The 18232-nt window shown below is 41.2% G+C and overlaps 1 protein-coding gene across 1 annotated transcript; it reads left to right on the forward strand.

Annotated features, from left to right (window-relative positions):
- The first annotated feature begins 3213 nt into the window (after nucleotides 1-3213).
- On the forward strand, nucleotides 3214-16202 carry LOC104510890 (trifunctional purine biosynthetic protein adenosine-3). Its single transcript, XM_010153285.1, has 10 exons — nucleotides 3214-3358; nucleotides 7753-7848; nucleotides 8575-8749; nucleotides 9443-9554; nucleotides 10416-10484; nucleotides 12505-12630; nucleotides 13846-13933; nucleotides 14361-14446; nucleotides 15068-15236; nucleotides 15811-16202. The coding sequence occupies exons 1-10, from the start codon at nucleotides 3214-3216 to the stop codon at nucleotides 16044-16046; spliced, it is 1302 nt and encodes a 433-aa protein (XP_010151587.1). The 3' UTR covers nucleotides 16047-16202.
- Nucleotides 16203-18232: the final 2030 nt, after the last annotated feature.

The following is an 18232-nucleotide window of genomic DNA, read 5'->3' on the forward strand; positions in this document are numbered from 1 at the left end:
CAGGTTTTAACTGCAAAAAGTACCTGGGATGGGACAGAATATATTTTGCATGTTTAGAAACAGCAGGATGGGCTTCTGCTCTGCAGCATTTTTGCTCCTCGCTCCCAGACCATTTGTATGCAAGTTTCCGTCCCCTCTCCCCAAATGGAATGGCTGAACTTTTCTGTTCATTGGCTAGCTGCACAATGTCGTCAGTGGGGCGGTGATGCTGGGACAGGGGTACTACATTTTAACCAGAGGCTGCTTATCTCCTTTCTCTTTGCACATCTGAACTCTTGAGAGCACTTTCCTCAGGCTGGCAGCACGTAGGATAGAGTAAGTATGTTCGCTGTTCGGGTTTGGATCTCTGCACTGAGTTCTGAGGTACTTGTAAGAAAATGCTCTAATGGGTATCATTCAGTTGGTAAAACTGGGCTTAAAAATTGTTATTTGATGACGACTGACTCAGAACAGCACTGGAAACATGCTTGTTTGGTTTAACTTTAGTGAAGGAGATAGCTGCCTGCTGCATGATAGCTGTTTATTCTTTCGTATTGCATCCTTTTGTCCTAGGCAACTGTCTTGATCTAATTCATCCCTTCAGTGTCGCCAACCCCTTTTGTCTTTCCTTTTTGCTTGAACTGTAAAGTGAAAGAGGTTTAGCGTAACTTGACATCCCAAATATATATACCATAACTGATAATTTTTACCTTTTTTTTTAAATTGTAAGTAATCCTGGAGTTTTGTAATTAAAACATCCCTGCAACTTCGCAACACATATATTTTGTCAAACACCAGTGATCAGAAAGCTATTGGTCTCCCCCACCTGAAACTACAATTACATTTTAACTCTAGTGTGCTTAGTTCACACTGAACAACTCATTTTTTTTGTATTTTACCCTTCCATTTATGTTTGCTTTGTATTTATCCTGATTGGTTTGCCTAAAAGTATCACTCTGAACAAATCATTAATTCATTAATGGATTAAAATACCTTAGCAAATGGCATAGGAATACCTTCAGAAACACCTGTGAACTCTTCCTGTCTAAAGTTTATTACAGAGGACTTGGATTTAAAGATCAGGTTCGCCGTATGCGTCGCATAGTGCCCTCAGAGCAGGAGCTGTTTCCTGCATAGTCCAGGTCCTCAGGAAGGATGGCTTTCTCCAGGATCAGAGCTATCCCAGCAGCGTTATTCAAGTCAAGGTGCAGCAGCTGACACGAGAGAGAGGCATGTGCCCCTGCCTTATCAGTTGGCTGAAAATCTGCTTACTCTCATGTCTTTTTGCGTTTTCCTTAGAAATCTGTTGGGTTTTTTTCCTTTTCTTGAAGATGGGCTTTGTGCTAGTCATCCTCTCTTGTCCTCCTGCCATGGAGGGGATGGCAGAGGAGTTGTGACATTGCACTGCTCTTGGAAATGGAGCTGTCACCTGTGTGTGTCCAGGCTGTGTCCTGTGTTGGGGAGGGTTTTCTCTGAGCTCGCCTTGGGAGGCACTGTACACATTGGCAAGCGCAGGTCAACGACCAGCTACGTCATGGTAAAGGTACAGGGAGCGACCAAGGGTTGCATGTTACGTGTGTTGGGATTACAACAGGGAGACAGGTTGTTCCTCTCATCCAGCTGCATTCCTCCTCCTGACCAACAATGGGAGGTGATTCTTGTGACAGAGGGACACATCAGACCTCTTTGCTGGCCATGCAAAGCCCTTTGAATAAATTGTGCCGTTTTCAGCACAGAACTGGTTTGGTTTATTCTTCTTATGTAAAATACTTAAGCCATTTTTTATAGTTTTAGATTGTTATTTGCATACACCAAGATTTAACGCTTTTAGATTATTTTTTGCAAGTAGTGCGTGCTGCGCTTGGGCTTAGGACCACCTGCCAATTTGTAGCTACTCGCTTTCTGCTCCGCTGAATAGCTTCTTCCCGGACCGCTTCACTTCTGGGAATAAAACTTTCCCTTCCGCCCATGCAGTGGCATCGTTTGTGCATGTAGTTTTTATATGGTTGGACTAATGTGACTCTAATAGCTTATTCCTTGAATAGCTTAGGAGGCTAGCCTTTGCTTTCCAATGAACTCCAAATAAAGATACACGTACTTACTTTATAAATTATGGACTTACTTTATTTACTTTTTTCTGAATTCCAGTGGTTTTTTTTCAGCGTAAGTGAACTCTTTCCAGCTGTGTGGTGTCATTGCCAGGATAGCAATTCTGAGGTGGTGTACATCAGTAAATATGTAGAATATACGCATAGAAGTTAATATCTCTTAAAAAGCAAAGGCTAGCTTTCAAAGCTGCTCAAAGAAAAAATTGTAATATCAGTCCAATATGTGTAAGTTATGTGTAATGACATAGGGAGGGCGAAACTGAGAGAGTTCAGTTAATTTTTGTGACTGGTTTTTTTCCAAACTGCTGAAAAGGTTTTGGACAGTTCAAAGTTACAATCCAATTGCAGCCTTTGCTCATGCACCTGCTTCCCGCAGGCCAAGAGAGTGTTAATGTGTTTTTCTAAAACTCAGTGGAACGGGAGAGCGGAGTGGATGTCCTGCAGAACCTTATCAGAGCGAGCTCCTTTATTAAGGACACCCGGTGTTCCCTGTTGTTTTTCCTCATGGTTGTTCTCTCCTAAGGAAAGCCAGAGCTGGAAATTGATTTCCCTGTCTCATTGCTTTTTCCTTTTCATAAAGAATTTAGGGCTCTTTCAGATATTACCTGTGAAAACTCTTGAGTGGTTCCATTCAGCTCTGAGCGCTGTAATACTGTGTTCATACACTTAGTTCATCAGAAGGGCTTTGCCCTCTGCAGACTTGGATTCTCCAGGAATTTCCATAGGCTACAAATCACAGCCCGGTCACTCGTGAGAGTTTTTTCCATACCACAGACGTCTGTATGACGTGGAGCAGTCGCCAGCCTGACGGAAGGAAAACCAGGATGGATTGCCCTGTGTCTTACTTCTGTTCTGGAGTGGTTCAGTCTGTGACATTCAGTTTGTATCACACCTGATTAAGTCAGTTATCCATTTCATGTACACCTTGCTTCTTTTGTTGTTTCTTTTTGTTAAACCAACAAAACCCCTTTAGAAATATCATTGCCTGAAACAAAGTGACATTAACCTCTGCTGTGAGTTGTGTTGCAGCCAGCACTTAAACCCGTGGTCTGTGAAGCTCTTGCTTTCCTAACCTCCCGCGGCTAATTCTGGCTGTTTTGCTTGTGTTCTGGTTTTCTGCAGACTAATGGCCGAACAAGTGCTTGTGATTGGCAGTGGAGGGAGAGAGCACGCGCTGGCCTGGAAGTTGGCCCAGTCCCCACATGTAAAACATGTATTTGTTGCTCCAGGAAATGCAGGAACAGCGGACAATGGAAAAATTTCAAATTCAGGTAGACCAAAAAAAATTACCATTTTTAAATTTGCTAACTCAAAAAGTAAGTTGTTCTATTCGTTGATCTGAAATCACAGCTGTTAATGTGAAAGGTTTATTATTATTACTACTGGTTTTTAAGGGTTTGGACACTGAAATAGATTACATAGATGCAGTTAAGAAGGAAAAAACGCCTGAGCAAAGCCTTGTGCAACTACCACTCATTTTATATGATCTCAGTTATGATATCTAACTCTTTAGGTTTGGGGATGGCAGATCCAGCCAAAACTCCCATTTGGCTGATGCACATTCCTCTGGGAATACAGCTTGGGATAGGCGCTGTGGTTCCCACCTCCCGGCAGCCTAGCAGGGAAGGCACTGCAGTTCAGCGTCTGGCTGGTGAGCAGCTGATAAGTGCCCGAAGCAAACTCCAGCACCTGAAGTACTGGGATTCACTACTATATTCTCAGAAGTGCACTGAAGCCCCGTGATCCCTACAGCCTTTGATGAGAATACAGTCTCTCCTGACATGTTCAACCAAAGAAAAACATTTATTTCTTTGTCTTAATGACCTCTAAGAAGTTAGGGTTATTCTCATATGTTTCTCTCTCAGTACTGACTGCCTGTTTTGACCTTCTAGCTTAGTATGTCAAGCTCCAACTGGCTGTAATTCAAACTCTTCTTAGTTACCAGTTCTGAAAATCAAGCGTAAGGTATTTCAAATTGAGCATCCAAAACTGTGGCCTGTCTTTTAAAAATATACTGGTCTAAGGTGCTTGCCTGGAGTGAGGCATACAGTGAATTGGTACAAAACCAGGGGTAATTTCTCAGAGATTCCTGTCTTGTGTCCTTTATATAACAGACCCTGAATTAGGTACTTCAAACAAGCAACTCAAGTTTCCACTTTAAAACATGTGCTAACCTACAGGGCCGAAGTTAGCGTAGTAGTTGCGTGAACCTGAATTATGTACGTCTGTTTTCTGCGTTCATATTTGTATGTGAGCAAAACCTCTTTTTGTTACCGTCTCATGTGGAAACATGAATCCTGTCGGATTCCTGTATAGCAGGTAATTATCGTATTTAATTACATTGGAATGCTTAATTACAGGCAGCTTAAATAACTTTGTCCTTAATTTCTTTGACTAGTCACAGTATCATATAGTAGCTTTTTGTTCTATTTGGTCTCCAAGGAGAGGGCCCAAGGAAGAGCCTGACGGGAAAGTCACGCATTTCCTTCTCATCCCAGAAGGTCAAACGAACATCTTTACCCTTGTGCTAAATGGAGTCAGTGACAGTCTGTATGGCCTGCAGAATGTTAATGTCAGTATTTTTTTGCAAGTGGTGTCTTTTAAAAACTGCTGTGCTTTTCTCTCACCTTGTTACTCCATAAGAAACAGTGCACCCTCAGCAGTGGAAAACATTTGAGCATGTGCGCAATAATGCTCATGCCAGGTCCATGAAATCTACCATGTGTACTAAAATCTTTTTTTCTAGACTGTGGCCTCACATGTACTTTGGGAGAGAAATCCTCAGCCAAACAGGAGACAGGAAGAATCTAGAATTTATGAAGAGTTTAACTTCTTTGGCTTTTAAAGAACAATTTGTCTTGCCTGCTCAGGCATTATAGTCCTGCCAGTGGGGTCTAGATTTTAACTCAGAGGGAAAAGATGGAAAACAGCTTTACAGAAGCATGTGAGCCCTATTATATTGTGTGAGCCTGGGCAACAGTCTGTGAAACTGCTACTATTGTTTCTGGTTTTTTGGTATAATCAAGATTTGGCTATGAAAGTTCATCCTCCCTTCATGGTTCATGAGATTGACTTTAATTAGCATTGCAATTGTCAGATGATTTCTAAAACATATAAAGGTGAGCTTAAAATTATAAATTACCTTAAATCCTTCAAACCTTGCCTGTATCTAAGTGAAAGAGAATTTTTCATGGTTAATTTGAGTCAGTAATCGTTTCTGACAATAAAGACAGATTTAGGTTGAGTGACTAAATATAGTTTTATATTCAATTTATATTTAATTAGCAGGGCAGTTTTGGTGCCGGCAGCATACAGAATGGCCTGCTGAATCCAGAGATAGACATATGCATGTCTGTGAATGAACCTGAGCATCCTGACACCTCTTCCATCTCATTGTAGCTCTCAGTGTAACTTATGTTCTTAACTTTAATCTCTAGCTTGGAGGACCTTGCTCCAAGGTCCTTCTGCCTTGTTCAAAGGGAATGTTTAGCTGTCGTGTTGAGAAATGAAACACAGCTACAGAAATGTCCCCTTTCAGTCTACATCCTGAGGAAAACGATGTTTGGGGACAAGTTAAAATTATGTATCATCAATGTGATGTATTCCTTTCCATTTGTTACTAGGACAAAATCTTGTGCCACATTCACTGTTCCTATCACTAGTAGATCAGTCCTGCGGCAAGACAATCTGGGAGGAAAAGCACAGGCGCCTTATTTCCCTACTCCCCCTCTCATGGATTAATCTCACAGGGAACAGGGACCGTCCCTCTTCAGTGTCCCAGCAGAGCTCCCACTCTCTTTGATCGGGATCTGCTGTTCTCCAGCTGCTTTCACAACAGCCCCATGGGACTGAAAGACAATATTGACCTTTATGTTAATCAGTACTTTAAAGCCAAGTGTGTTGTTTTTGGTTTTGCTGTCTTGTGAGCCAGAAGTCAGTTGGCACATGGCAATCAGAGGCCTTTGCTTCTCCTAACTTACAAATGTTGGTGGAACAAAATAATTGAACTGTTAAATAGGTATCAAGGAAGTAGTTTTTATTAGTGTTCTGCTTACTCCACCAAAATAGGGTAAACCTATAACCAAAATACAGCTTTCAGAGAGCTTTTATGCCATCTCTTAGGCAGAAATAGCTGCTTCTCTTGTGGAAACAGGCAATTTTTTTCATACAGGGTGGCAGCATGGTGGGCACTGACACAAAATCATGTCTGTCTGTCTAGCAGAAGCTGCTATATCACTGCCTCTCCTTTCTTCAAGGAGGTTGTGGAGAAGCGAGTGTTGGTCTCTTCTCCCTAATGACAGATGATCGGACGAGGGGGAAGGGACTCAAGCTGCGCCAGGGGAGGTTTAGATTGGATGTAAGGAAGAAGCTCTTCACCGAAAGGGTTATCACACACTGGAACAGGCTGCCCAGGGAGGTGGTGGAGTCACCATCCCTGGATGTGTTTAAGAGACGGGTGGATGAGGTGCTGAGAGATATGGTTTAGTGGTGGACAGATACGGTTGGACTGGATGATCTCTAAGGTCTTTTCCAACCTAGTGTTTCTATGATTCTATGATTCACTTCCCCGAAAACTGTCTGGAAGAGGCCATCAGCTCCTGGCGTGCTTGTCAGTGTGGTCACTAACAGGAGATCACAGAAAAAAAATTAAAGCAAAGTCATCCAGCTGCAAGGAGGGTCTGTGCTGTGCTGTACCGTGCTCTCTTTACCAGCTTTGTGCCTTGATGTGTTACTCTCCTCCCCACAGGGTCAGCCAATCCACACTGGGCTGCCCTCACCGCTTTTTTGGCTCTCTGTGGGTTCATGTTCCCATCTTCTGTAGACCTTGGCTTTATTTATTTTTGATAAAAGCAGTGGAATTGCATTGCCTTTGCGTAAATTTTTTATCATGAGACTTGACATTATTGTCTTTTGTGCAAGTTTTTTCTTTACACAGTATTTGGCATTCCAAGTATCACCATATTAAATGTTTGTTTATGGAAAGATAATGGTCGTAAAAACCTAAGACCAAATATCCTTACACGTAATTACAGCACCTCCCCTTAGTAAGTTCAGCCTAATGTAAGAAAAAGTGTTCAGATTCCCCTTTATTTCAGTGGGGTCAGTTTAGTGCAGCAATTTTTAGCTGTCACTACAGAAAGAAGGAAAATAAGAAAAGAAAGCTGTTGCAATCCCACCACCATCCACTTGTTCCTGTCCCCTGCACCGTGCCGGCACGAACATGTGTAAAGCTTCATCGTGACCCTTCTCTGGGAGGAGAATGGCTGAAAAATATATATATATATGTATTTTGCTTGTGAATTATTTTTCACTTGGATCGTTCGCAATGCTTCTTGTGCTGGCAGACAGGATGTTCCTACAGATGAGACCACTTTACTGTATGGCAGCGTAGGGGAGCCCAAAACTTTATTTCTTACATTCAGGAGCAAGGTGGGTTAACATCGAGTGTCACACCACAGCCTTTGCCTGGGGCTTTGGTGGTGTATTTTGGGCTAAGCCTTGCGCATAAGTCTGTGTATCAGCGTATGCCTCGCTCATCCAGATTCAGTGACCTGCCCTGCAGGAATGTGAGACTGGTGGAAATGCTGCTGCGGGGTTATGTGATAACTACGTGCTAAGCAACAGTAGTGGATGCAGTCTTACTGCCCTTTCGTGTCTTCGACAGCTGTTTCAGTCAGCAATCATGCTGCGCTCGCCCAGTTCTGCAGAGATCAGGAGATCAGGCTGGTGGTGGTTGGTCCAGAGGTTCCTCTTGCTGCTGGTAAGAGAAAGCAAGTTAAAAATCATAGCCTTCATAGTTTAGGAAGAGAAGTAAATTTTAGTCCCCATCTTCTGTGCGCCACTCAGCAGTATCTGAGTGTCTTCAACAGGAATGGAAACAGATCCTCCGTGGCAGCTTCCCTGAAATTCAGGGTGGTGCTGTGATGAAAACGAATTTCTGAAGGGTATTATTTGAGCAATGTAACAGTTAAAATATCCTTACATGTTCTGTTTCCTTTTAAGTGCTTGGGGTTAGTAAAAGAGGTATCAATGTGTTTCCATATAGGAACCCTAACTAGAGTTTTGATTTTCCTGTGGAATTTTCATTTTTGGAAATAATAATAATTTTATTATTTCCTTGGTTAAAAAAAATTATAAACATGCCGATAATTTTTCTGTTTTAAGCTTTTACATGAGCAACAATTTTCATCTTCACAAAAGACTAATGTTGACTTTTTAGCTAAAAGCTCTAATAAACCGAAGAGGATCTCTTATCAAATGCAGCAGATCTCCTTAGCCCCAGCTATTGCAGGGTTACCTGCTCCTGATTACAGTGAAGAATGCACCTAAGGCCCATCTGGTAAAATAGGCCCTGGATAGATATATGTGGCTTATCATTCCTGACATACTTGTTCCAGCAAATCAGTGCATCTGTAGACTTGGACTACCTGACTCCTATAAATCATCTGGTGATTTATACTTTTGTTTTTTGTGTTGTCATTTTTAGGAATTGTTGATGACTTGACAGCAGCTGGAATAAGGTGTTTTGGTCCAACAGCAAAGGCAGCTCAGCTGGAGTCCAGCAAGAGCTTTACCAAAGCCTTTTTGGACCGTCATGAGATCCCAACTGCGCGATGGAAATCTTTCACTGATCCTAAAGCAGCATGTAGCTTTATTAACAGGTAAAAGTCTTGTCATTTCAGAAATACTTTTTTACAGCAACGTACAGTGTGTGAGGTATCCAAACCAAACCATCGGATGATTACTAACGTATCAGTACCTTTGGCTGTGATAGAACATCTCTAAAGGTTTTAAAGGATTATCTAACGTGGCACTGTCACACTGCAATATATCTGATAATCAAATAGTTCTTATTTACTGTTCTGAAACAAAAATAAAGTTCAGTGTTCAGTTTACAGGAGAACACAGGACATGTTTTGGGTTTTTTTTCAAATTGCCTGCTGTGGAAACCCAACTTGCAGTCTGATAGTCATACGTTCTGCCTTCTTTGTACCTTTTCTCCACAAATATAAATTCTGCATTGGACACTTAATCGGCAAATCCTGATCTACTCATCAGAATACATACACATTTGACCCAAAAATAGTGCAACAGTAAACTATTAAAAGGAAAGCAACCTTTCTGAACAGTAATGAAATTCAGTGGGGGGGCCGGGGAAAGGAAGCAGAAATTCTTCACAGGCATAGCGTAACAAGAGAAGCCTGGTTTTTATTTATGTGTCATTCAATAAGGTAAAATGGTTGCTATAAAAACTGATAAGTATTTTGATCTTTCACCTATTGAAATGTTCAAAATGCCTATGAAATGTATTTGCAATACAGAATGTTTACTGTCGAATCTCTCTGTCTTTGAAGTGCAAACTTCCCTGCTTTAGTTGTAAAAGCTAGTGGCCTGGCAGCTGGCAAAGGAGTAATTGTGGCTTCAAACAAGGAAGAAGCCTGCAAAGCTGTTACTGAAATCATGCAGGTGAGTAGAAATGTTGTGCACTAACTGGAGGAGTTCTCACACAGAATAAGTTGTTAACCATCTCAGAGTCTCAAAGGTGCTCTTCACTTCTTTGTAATAGGAACTTGGCTAAAAGGCATCAAATCTTTTACCTGTTATTTGGGCAGCTATGAAGCTCTGTCAGATTTATTGCTTGAGGCAAGGTACTCTTTCTAGGCATACTTCCTGTAGGCTAAGATAAAATAATTCTTAATGAAAACCCACACTTAGTTCCATACAGATTTAATTTTTTTCCCCTTTACGATTTGAGACTGCTGCAATCAAACAGGTACTACAGAGCTGTAATATTACTGCTGTGATTGAGCTGGATCTTGACAAGCGGGGTCAGCTTTAGGACTCCAGTCACACAACACTTCGATGTGTAATAAATTTCCAGTGGAATTATTTCAAGTTAAGTATACATTTAGGTAGGATGTACAACAAATACGTTAGGACCATCCAATACTGCTCCCTTCCAAAGGATTCTATAGAATTGTGCTTTCTTATAAAGTCAAAGTTCAGATTATAGACTTGACAGTCGCTGCCGTTAGTCTCCGTATCACAGGTCCCAACTTCCAGAGGTGGAGCGTGGGGAATTGCTCAGTAAGTCATAATTATCATCTGCAATTTAAAAATATTCAAGCGTAGAATCTGCATTTGTGTTAGAAGAAACGGAAAAGCGGAGAGAGGATTTTACCATTACTGACATAGCGGGGGTGGAGAGTGGTTTAACAGTCTCAAAACTGTGCTGCGTTTTCCTTGTTATATTAAAAATATTTTTTCTTGTTGCATTTTGAGTAGTTCAACTGAAACAGAACTAAAGAGGTTTTGTTTTTACTGTAGGATAAGACTTTTGGCACAGCTGGGGAAACTGTTGTTGTTGAAGAACTTCTTGAAGGAGAAGAAGTTTCTGTAAGTGTGCATCTCGCTGTAAACACTTTGATTAGACCTATTCTAAACCATGTAGGAAACACTGTGTAAGTACCTGCAGCAGGCGTGTGTAGGATTTTATTACTTAAAATCAGATATCTGTTTATAAGTAAAATTGTATTAGTTAGACAGCTGTGTTAAGAGCCGAACTTCCTGCAGTCTGTTAAAGTAATTCATACTGAATAAAAATAACTCCAGCAGTAATCAACCATTGACATGTGGAAAAAAAAATCAAACCTTAAAAATTTTGAGTGTCATTCACTGCGTGGTTCTGCATTAGGATATCTCTGGCAGCAAAGACAGCGTAAGGTGTCCCCTCCCTTCCTCATTGCTACCTCCCCACTGCTGTTTGCCTTTGATTCAGTTTTACCAGCTGCCTGTTCGTGAAGCTAACACCTAAAGACCCTTTTTTCAAAGAAGTCATCACCACCACCTTGCATGTTCTCTGTGTTCTGGTTTAGAGCCCGGTGCCATTTGAATCAGTACGAGAAACAAGGTGGTGAAGAGCAAAGGGAGGCAGGGAGTGGTTCGGAGTAAGGGAGGGTGGAGACTTTCTTTAATCAGCTTTGCTGATGAAGGGAATATGTTGGAACTACACAATGAAGGAGCAGTAAACTCCTTTGGAGCAAGAGAACAACAAACTCAAGATAGGCACAGGCATGATCCTGTAACTAGTTTCACTGCTGGAGATATTGCAGTGTGGAAGTGGACCCAGGAATGAAGGACTTGGAACTAAAGGCTGCTGAATGTTTTAACAGTGTTGATCTACTCTGCAGATGTAGAGAGAATGTTTCCTTCATTTTTAAGCTGATTAGGCTCCTTCATTTAAAAAAGTGTATCTGATTTAGTTTGCAGAGTGTGAAGGAGGAAAGGAGAATTAGAGCCTAGGTTTTGAGGTGGCAGGGCAACTTGACACCTGCCTCACACACAAAGTAGAACAGCCAAATACCAGCTCAGGTTCCCGAGTCCTGGAGCTGGAATTGACTGACTGACGCTGGATGTTGTGAACATTCATCTTGGAGGTGGTGGCATTTATAAAGTAAGCAATCATCTCTGACTGTTGCCAATCTTTGCATAGTCTGGTTTCCTGCCCTGTAAGAAAAAATTAGATGTGCAGATATCGGTCATCCTTATTCCTTCCTGGTTGGCTTGACCTTTTTAGGAACTAAGGGGTTATCCAGATCTTCATTCTCCAGTGAAAAATATGTAATGCTCTTAATTAGTCCTTAGAATACTAGCTGACTTACTGTAATATGACACGATAACATAAACATGCATATTAAAGGACTTTTTTCTATGACGACTGACAACAGTTAAGAAAAGTTAGTTTGCCTTGCCTGTCAAAATAATTCACCTTCCACAAATTACTGTAGTTTTTAATATATGAATATTTTGCCATTTTCAGGTTTTGTAGGGGAATCCTTGCTTGGTTTTTAATTAGCATTATAGAATGTTTTTGAGTACTGCTAGTATTAGTGCAGTCAGTGAACGTCATCATCATCCAGTTACAGAAGATGCCAGCAGGCTTGTTAGTGTGAAGATATTGAGGATAAAAGCATCTGCTATATAAGTAATGTATAAGTAATTCAAAAGTAAGTAGTTCTATCAACAAGGAAAAGGGAATTGTGAAAGGAATGTAATGCCTTCCTTCAGGGGCAGGTGGGAGGAAGGAGGAGGGAAGAAGTAGCTTGCATCGTGGAGTATTTTAGTTTATATTTTTTAGCCTTTTGAGTATTTCTTTTCAGAACTACAACTACAGAACTTATAATTTTTTTATATGTTATATTAAAGGTGATTTCTGTAGAAAGCTCAGGCAAAATGAGGCACTGCTTCCTGAGGGAAAAGGGAAAATGTTTAGATTAGTGTAGTTTGTTTGACAGGGGAGACAGAATTTATACTCTTAAATATCCACTTGAAGCACTGAAAATCAAACATATTTGCACTTCTTGCACTTTAATTTTAATCATACACTGGAGTTTTAATTATTCTTCTTGTTTTCTAGTGCTTATGTTTCTCTGATGGCATCACAATTGCACCCATGCCCCCAGCCCAGGACCACAAGCGATTAATGGATGGAGATGAAGGCCCGAACACCGGAGGGATGGGAGCTTATTCCCCAGCGCCTCAGGTAAAAAGGCATTGATAAAGAGATGTTTCACTACAGTTGTACTACAGCTCTAGTACTGAAAGCATGTGTGAATTCTTAGTTCCACCGTGATGAACAGGAGAGAGTGGGAAAGGGTTGCCTGAAACAGACATGGTCAAGCAAAGTCATCACAGAATGGTTTGGGTGGGAAGGGACCTTAAAGACCATCTAATCCCACCCCCCCTGCCATGGGCAGGGACACCTTGCACTAGACCAGGTTGCTCAAAGCCTCATCCAGCCTGGCCTTGAGCACTTCCAGGGATGGGGCATCCACAGCTTCTCTGGGCAACCTGTTCCAGTGCCTCACCATCCTCTTTGTGTAGAACTTCTTCCTGATATCCAATCTAAACCTCCCCACTTTCAATTTAAACCCGTTACCCCTTGTCCTGTCACTACAGGCCCTTGTAAAAAGTCCCCCCCAGCTTACTTGTAGCCCCTTCAGGTACTGGAAGGCTGCAATAAGGTCTCCCCGGACAAGTTACAGTCCATAACTTAATAGATTCATTTCTCTAAAGAGAAAGAGATTTCTACTGAATTATTTTTAATTATAAAGGTGGAAGTGTGGTTATTTCTGCAACCTTATATTTTGATTTTTTTGGTGTTATGAAACACTGAACATTAGAACCAAGTGTTTAAACCCACATTTTTATCTTATGCCAAACTACAGTAATGATGAATTTTTGCCATGCCTTAAGGTAGTTTGGTTTCTGTTTGGCAAGGAACTTCTATTTGCAAAAAGACTGACTTTGCTTTTGCTTCACCTGTGTCACGGACAGCGATTTTTCTTTTTCCGTTTCAAAAAAATATGGCAGTAGTTCCTCTATAAAGCTCTTAATTGCGTTTATTGAATAAAATTTTGTCACTGGTTACTGTACTTTCCAACTGTGATTTGTCTTTGGGAGGCCTTATCTAAATTCCAGTATGTCTGTGCAAATGGTTTGTTCCAGTGATGCCAGTGAGATTGCTTGCACATGCAGATCTAAGCATGGAAGAAAAAATGCAAATGGTTGTTTTAAAGCTGTGGGATGTTGCCTGAGGAGAGAAAAAAATATTAGCTTTCTGTTGTATGAAAGGTTTTGGAATGAGCAGGAGACCATCCAAGTGTTGTGCTTGGCTCTTAAAAATGCTAGCTGTCACAGCAGGAAAAATCATGTGGTCCCTCTTTATAAACACTGTTTTCTAATCCTGTTTTATTAGATTTCTAAAGATTTACTGCAGAAAATAAGAGATAATATTCTTCAGAAAACTGTTGATGGCATGAGGAAAGAAGGTGTCCCCTATTTTGGTATGTACAAAAGTTTGGGATTTTAATCATAAGGAGAAAGACTTTTTTTTGTTTTCTTCACTTTGTCCTCTTCATAGGCCTAACTCACACTGTAAGTTGAGGAAGATAAGTTTGATTTATTTGGAAACTGTGTGTGGTGGCAGCAGCAGCTTGATTTAGAGTCCATTGAAATCAGTGGATATCACTTCATTAACAGTGAATAATCATTATGTAAAGAAGGACAGAAAGGAAAACATTTGAAAAATAAGCTGCAAAATTGTGCCCACAACTGGTTCTGCCTGATTTACTTTTTAACACTTCTCAGTTGTTAACATCCTACCTTTAAATGAGCACAGGAGGCATCCTTTTTAACACTGTTAGGAATAAATTCAGAACAAATGACCTGTGCAATTGCTTAGATAGCTTTTTATTTAAATTTTTATTCTAGGCGTGCTTTATGCTGGATTAATGCTTACCAAAGATGGACCTAAAGTTCTCGAGTTTAACTGCAGGTTTGGTGACCCAGAGTGCCAGGTGAGTTGTTTTGTAGGTAGGTACAGTTCGGCATTACAGGAGGAGATGTAACACATCTACAATTATTCTTAACTAACTGTCAGATGAATAATGAGCTAATTGCACTGAGGTGTACAATACTTGGTTTGTCTGTTCAAGACAGAAGGTCTGTTAGGAAATTGTTCCATTCCAGAGGAGATTTCAGCAGGTTATACTCAAATGTGGGCTTTATGAGGGTAAGCTTGGGTGCAACTCTGCACTTTCCTATCTTTTCTGGAATGGAGTCGGGGTTTTTTTTTTACTTTATTAAAGAAGTGAACACTGCTTCTCCCCTCTCCCCGTTGACAAGCAGAACAAACCCCTTCCTTTCCATTCTTCAGAATAAATCGGGTTCTTTGGCCTCTGCCTCTTCCCCTCCATATGTAGCAGTTCGTTTACCCATCGGAATTATCATCTTCGAGGCAGAGTATATTTAAAGGTACATTGATTATGTATAGTATGTATATATGTGTGAAAATACACTCTATGAACATGCTTATTTAAGGTTACTTCTACTGTGGCATTAGGATTTTTAAAAGCTGAGTGAAGAAAATAAAACCATGTACACTGTTTTCTTTAATTTGCTAATCTGTGTTTTTGTAGGTAATTCTTCCGCTGTTGAAAAGTGATTTGTATGAAGTCATGCAAGCGGTTATCAATAAAAAGTTGTCTAGTTCCATGCCAGTTTGGTTTGAAGACAGCACAGCCGTGACAGTGGTCATGGCGAGTGAAGGGTATCCAGGAACGTATCCCAAGGGTTTGGAAATAACAGGTAAATACAGCAGGAGAAACCGCAGAAGACTGATTCCTCTCCTGCCCTCTCTCCGTTCTCTCTTTTGCCAGATGAAGGTGAATCAGTGTAACTCAGGTTCAGAGAAACTGTAGATCCTGTGGTTATGGGTCTGCAACAGGTGACTGAGTTTGTTGGCAACGCGCCCGTGGCGTTTTCATTTCTGCCCCCCACGCTGTTCAATTCCGTAGCGTTGCTTTAGCGTGTGTTACAGTAGCGTAGTGCTGGGCTGGGCACTGATTCCTACCGGGTGCTGACGCCGATACGTTCTGTGGTCTCTGTGTCCGTGAAGAATGCAGCTGGAGTTAGATGTTGTGTGCAGGCGTTTCAGCTAAACACCTCTTTCTGGGTCTCTGAGCATACAAGTAGCAGGTTTCTCCCTCCTTACGATGTAGCTTTTGCAAATCTATTCCTATTTCCCAGCATGATCACACTGAATTCTATTGTGGTCTCTGGACACAGCCTGAGTGCTGAACACCTATACACTTGTAATTTAATAGATAATGTTCTAATCGATTGCTTTTTCTGCATTTATTTTCCTAAACAACCACCACAGGACTGTCGAAGGCTAAGCAGCTAGGACTGGAGGTGTTCCATGCAGGCACAGCCCTGAAGGATGGCAAAGTGGTGACTAGCGGAGGAAGAGTCCTTACAGTGACTGCTATTAAAGAGGATCTCATGACAGCACTGCAAGAAGCCAACAAGGGAGTAGCAGCCATACACTTCAAGGGTGCCATTTATAGAAAGGACATTGGTTATCGGGCTATAGCTTTCCTGAGACAATCCAGGTAGATACTTGAAATACTTGAAATGGAAATAACTGGTGTAAAAGGGACTTAAAGACATCACTAGTTTACATTAATAAGCTGATGTTGCTATTACGTATAACTCTGGACAAGTTTTAGCTACCATCGTTGTAGGCCAGACCAGCCGAGGAAGGAACAGGCTCTCTCATCCACGTTCTTATTCGCCCCAGCCTGAGTTAAACTACAGTGACAGGCACACAGGAATAACTTGTGCAGTTGCTGTCTGTTATATCTGGTTTAGGGAAAGCGAACTTCTGGTTCTTGGGCTTCAAACCACAGCTTTTGCTCCAGGTTTGTAATGGCCGTAAGTCTAATATTAGTATCATGAAATGTGCTTATGAACAAAGTTTGAGCTATTTGATTGGTCCATTTTAGAGATCTTTAGAAATGGTTAAAGTTATCCTGAAACACCTACCTTGTTGGGATATGCATTGTAATGGAACAGCTGGCTAACAATGTGGGTAGGATTTTTTGGTCTTTTTTATCATTATGCCTTTTATTTTCACAGTGTTCGGTTTAACAGTCTTGAGACGATATGGATGTGGGTTTTTTTTTTTAAGCAGCACGTCCTGCTGTCTCTCTAATGTCATTGTGAGCTTCTTGCAGGTTTTTAGACTCATTTTTACCTGATATGAAGCGTATCTGCCTGCGTATGCTCCAATTAGCCCAAAGCATAACTTTTGGTCGTAGGTTATTTTGTAGTCTATGAGGCGTAGTCCTAAGAGTTCCATTTTTGCTGACAGTGTATACTGATTAGTATATTGTAAAATTCTGATCAATAAACTTAATGAATGAATAAGGGCGTTGGTATTTAGTCTTCTTTTTCTCTCAGCTACGGTGCATCTTTAGAGAAATTTATGTGGAAACGTTTCATTGGTATTTTTATTGTAGCAGAAGAAAAACCTAGTCATTGTGTGAGGCAAGAGAGGGAGGTACTTCACAAGCAGTTCCCTAGATCACCGAGTTCATGGGCCGTGGCCAGCAAGTGTCTTGCCTGGCGTGCCGGTGTGCTGGGAGGATCCCTAGCTTGTGATGGAGACTCCTGGGAAGTGTTTCGCCTGTTTCACTGTCTCCTTGAGTCTGCACCAACTTTTGCTTAGAAATCCTAAAGCTGGAATAATAACAGACGGGCAGGCGTGCTTCACTTTGGACTCTGTTCCTCACAGTTAAGGAAGGGTGATGGTTGGCTCAGTCAAGTTGGGGATGCACCTCCTCTTGGCAGATTTCCAGGATTAAGTCCTGTGCATTTCACCTTATGAAAATATCCAGAATATTTGTGTACTAAAATATATTTTAGAACAATGCTCTCCTTTTAAAGAGTCAAGGTAGCTACCATGCTTTTAAAAATAAGGTGAAAATACACTGAATATTCATCATGTTCAGACTGGAAGGGCCTGACTGGTCTCACATTACTGCAGGCTGATGTTTCCTTCACTCTTATTCACAGGCGGAACAGCTGCTGATTATAATTGTTTTCCTCTTGCACATTTTTGAGCAGTGATGTAATGTGAGTGCAGATATCTTTGTATTTTCCTGGTACCGCAGCTCTTTGGCCGGTTGTTTTGTTGTACATGTCCTTGTTAATCAATAGCGTGTCTCACCCTTGGAATTTAAACTTAATTCTGAACAGTGTCTATGAAGAGAGCAAAAACAGGTGTGAACCTAAACCGGGGCTGCACCCGGTAGCCTGGTTCGTGCCACAGGCAGTGTAGAAATAACAACTGCGTAACTGGAGTGAGAAGTGCTTGGTACAATTAGCAATTAAAAGTCATTAAACTCACTGTCTCTAAAATGGAAAGGCCCCTCTGTAAATAGGATAACGATACTTAGTGTCTCCAGTCAGTCGTGTGGACAGCGGAGTTGCGTACACCAGTTTGTGGTGAGGGTATTTTCTGTGTCGTACGGCTGTGTATAAAAGAAAAACACGGAGCTTATGGACGTTTCTTTCTAGACTCCTGAAACTCACCTTAGGAACTTAGTTCTGTTGAAATAAACTTAAAAATACATGCTTTAATAGAAAGTCTGTTTAAGTAGGAAAGCAGTGCGGTTGGTTTTGTGGTGGTGTCATTCCAGGCTATAAGGAGAGGCAGCCCTTAAGCTACAGTCATAAAGCTCTCCAAGTGTCCCAGAAGGCTACAGATTTACGTGACATCAATGCTGGGAGAAGCTAAC

This window comes from Eurypyga helias, unplaced genomic scaffold (genome assembly GCF_000690775.1).
Source record: "Eurypyga helias isolate BGI_N326 unplaced genomic scaffold, ASM69077v1 scaffold30496, whole genome shotgun sequence".
In the NCBI taxonomy this organism is placed as follows: Eukaryota; Metazoa; Chordata; class Aves; order Eurypygiformes; family Eurypygidae; genus Eurypyga; species Eurypyga helias.

Bases quoted from the DNA above. Each gene is read 5' to 3' on its own strand.
- LOC104510890 (XM_010153285.1), top strand. From the start codon at position 3,214: ATGGCCGAACAAGTGCTTGTGATTGGCAGTGGAGGGAGAGAGCACGCG. The intron at 3,359-7,752 runs GTAGACCAAAAA...TGTCTTCGACAG, and splicing joins TGGAAAAATTTCAAATTCAG to CTGTTTCAGTCAGCAATCAT. The intron at 13,934-14,360 runs GTATGTACAAAA...TTTTTATTCTAG, and splicing joins AGAAGGTGTCCCCTATTTTG to GCGTGCTTTATGCTGGATTA.